The 3225-nt window shown below is 41.8% G+C and overlaps 1 protein-coding gene across 1 annotated transcript in view; it reads right to left on the bottom strand.

Moving 5' to 3' along the window:
* Positions 1 to 212: 212 nt before the first annotated feature.
* Positions 213 to 3225, bottom strand: part of LOC137628419 (cuticle protein AM1159-like) — a 3189-nt gene continuing 176 nt past the window's right edge. Inside the window, exons 2-3 of the mRNA XM_068359574.1 lie at positions 1318 to 1523; positions 213 to 521 (exon numbers count right to left, since the gene is read on the bottom strand). Of these exons, the coding sequence (XP_068215675.1) occupies positions 335 to 521; positions 1318 to 1523 (393 nt within the window). The 3' untranslated portion in view covers positions 213 to 334. The remainder of the gene's footprint in view (positions 522 to 1317; positions 1524 to 3225) is intronic.

The raw sequence follows: 3225 nt of genomic DNA on the forward strand, positions 1-3225 counted from the left end.
TGTAAAAATTAGATTTAAGTTATTATATAGCTTTGAAAATCAAAGAATTAATTATCATATACATATTTCTTTTAGTTGTAACAGTATCATATCTACTTCATAAACGTAAAACTTTTAATGAATATTTTACATAGCTTTAAAAATTTAACACACACACACACACGAAACCAAAACTGAATCTCAGGTGGATAAAATATTGAAAAAACCCTTCATTGCATCAACACAGTTTTATTCGAACAACAAATAGAAGAAGAAGAAGAAGAAAAATCACAGATGAGCGTCTCGTAAGAGCACGATTTGGGACTATCCTTTTTTCGCCGTCTTATCTCTCTCTCTAGATTTGGAAGCCTTGATCATCGAACCTAATGCCCTGGGCAGCCTGCTGTTCAGCGATGCGCAGGAGCTCGTGAACGTGCTCGGGGAGGGGATGGTCTTGAGGAAGGATGTCGCTTTGGGGGACGAATCCGTTTTCGTCGGCTACGAAGTCGACGCGGGCGAAGGCGCCGTTGTCCAGAGCGATCCTGCGAGATGAGGAAGAAGATGAAGATTAGAATGATGGACAGATTCAGGAAATAAAAGAGCAGAGTTATGCGCAAGTATGCGATATGAGGAAGAAGGAGGAGAAGATGGTTAGAATGATGAACAGATTTTGGAAACAAAAGCGCAGTTATGAGCAAGTATGCGATGTGAGCAATATATTGGCCTTGGATGTGAGGAAGAAGAGGATGATTAGAGTGATGAGCAGATTTAGGAAATAAAAGAGCAGAGTTGTGCGCAAGTATGCGAGATGAGGAAGAAGATGAAGATGAAGATTAGAATGATAAACAGATTCAGGAAATAAAAGAGCAGAGTTATGCGCAAGTATGCGAGATGAGGAAGAAGAGGAGGATTAGAATGATGAACTGATTTAGGAAATAAAAGAGCAGAGTTATGCGCAAGTATACGATATGAGGAAGAAGAGGATTATTAGAGTGATAAACAGATTTAGGAAACAAAAGCGCAGAGTTATGCGCAAATATGCAATATGAGGAAGAAGAAGAAGAGGATGATTAGAGTGATGAACAGAGTTTGGAAACAAAAGCGCAGAGTTATGCGCAAGTATGCGATATGAGGAAAAAGATGAAGAGGATGATTAGAGTGATGAACAGATTTTGGAAACAGAGGCGCAGAGTTGTGCGCAAGTATGCGAGATGAGGAAGAAGAAGATGAAGATTAGAATGATGAACAGATATTGGAAACAAGTGCGCGATCACCAGGCAGGGTCGTTACTAATAGGCCACCACAACCCTTAAAGGAAATAAAGAAAAGGCTCCTTACACGTAGTATCCTTGCATGTTGCTCTGTCCTGCCGCTCCTGGGGTTCCTATGACCTCTGTCTCGATGCCGTTGTCGGCGGAGAAGGAGTATCTGAAGTTGCCGTCTCCATTATCGATGGATTCCTGACCGATGATGTTGACGATGGGCGCTACGCGGTCAATTTGCGGGGCTCCGAGGGCCACAGCGACCAGGCAGGAGAGGATGACCTGCGGCAGGTAAGAAGGAGAGAGTCAACACCTTCGTCAGGTAATAAGAATCGTCAGCACCTTCGTCAGATAATAAGGAGAGAGTCAACACTTTCGCCAGGTAAGGAGAGAGACAGTACCTCCTTCAGGGAATAAGGAGAAAGTCAGCAACTTCGTCAGGTAATAAGGATAGAGTCAGGACTTCCTTCAGGTAATAAGGATAGAGTCATAACCTGCATCAGGTAAATATAAGAGTCAACACCTTCGTCAGGCAGTAAGGAGAGTCAACACCTCCGTCAGGTAGTAAAGAGAGAGGAAACACCTCCGTCAGGTAGTAAGGAAAGTCAACACCTCCGTCAGGTAGTGAGGAGAGAAGCAGCACCTCCGTAAGGTAGTAAGGAGAGTCAACACCTCCGTCAGGTAGTAAGGAGAGAGGCAGCACCTCCGTCAGGTAGTAAGGAAAGTCAACACCTCCGTCAGGTAGTAAGGAGAGAGTCAACACCTCCTCAGGTAGTAAGGAGAGGCAGCACCTCCGTCACGTAATAAGGAGAGGCAGCACCTCCGTCAGGTAGTAAGGAGAGAGGCAGCACCTCCTTCAGGTAGTAAGGAGAGAGGCAGCACCTCCGTCAGGTAATAAGGAGAGTCAACACCTCCGTCAGGTAATAAGGAGAGTCAACATCTCCGTCAGGTAAAAAGGAGAGAGGCAGCACCTCCGTCAGATAATAAGGAGAGTCAACACCTCCGTCAGGTAATAAGGAGAGTCAACACCTCCGTCAGGTAGTAAGGAGAGAGGCAGCACCTCCGTCAGGTAATAAGGAGAGTCAACAACTCCGTCAGGTAGTAAGGAGAGAGGCAGCACCTCCGTCAGGTAGTAAGGAGAGAGGCAGCACCTCCGTCAGGTAATAAGGAGAGTCAACACCTTCGTCAGGTAATAATGAGAGTCAACACCTCCGTCAGGTAGTAAGGAAAGTCAACACCTCCGTCAGGTAGTAAGGAAAGTCAACACCTCCGTCAGGTAGTAAGGAGAGGCAGCACCTCCGTCAGGTAATAAGGAGAGTCAACACCTTCGTCAGGTAACAATGAGAGATTCAGTACCTCCATCAAAAGCAAACATATTGAATTTCATATTTTGTCAAGTGGAAAGTTATGGTGTTATGTCACATGATTGGTGGAAATATTTACTTTATGGCATACGTCGAAAATATGAGTTTTTATGTATTTCATAAGGTAATACAAATGATTTTTATAAATCCGTTGATTGATAAATCAAGGATTTTATATTATTCATTCGATGAAAAATAAAGCGAGTTTTGACTTTCATTCTGTGATATTATTCAAACGAGAAAATGAAGACTTTGTCGAGTTTGTCTGGTAAAGAAAAATGGAACATTTAAGTCTTCTAAAATATAAAGGTTAATCTTTTCACACACACTCACACACACACACACACACATATATATATACATATATATATACATATATATATATATATATATATATATATATATATATATATACATATATATATATATATGAAAGTATGGCATATCAAACATTCTTCTTAAATTCACTTTCTCTCAAACTAAAATCAAGATTATTATAAACAGGACCAGAAAACAGCTTAGCTCAGTCAGAAACAGGATACTACCGTCTCTATCTGTCTATCTGTTTATCTGTTTACCTATCTATCTGGTTATCTGTCTATCTGTCTATCTGTCTCACA

This window comes from Palaemon carinicauda, chromosome 36 (assembly GCF_036898095.1).
Source record: "Palaemon carinicauda isolate YSFRI2023 chromosome 36, ASM3689809v2, whole genome shotgun sequence".
Classification (NCBI taxonomy): Eukaryota; Metazoa; Arthropoda; class Malacostraca; order Decapoda; family Palaemonidae; genus Palaemon; species Palaemon carinicauda.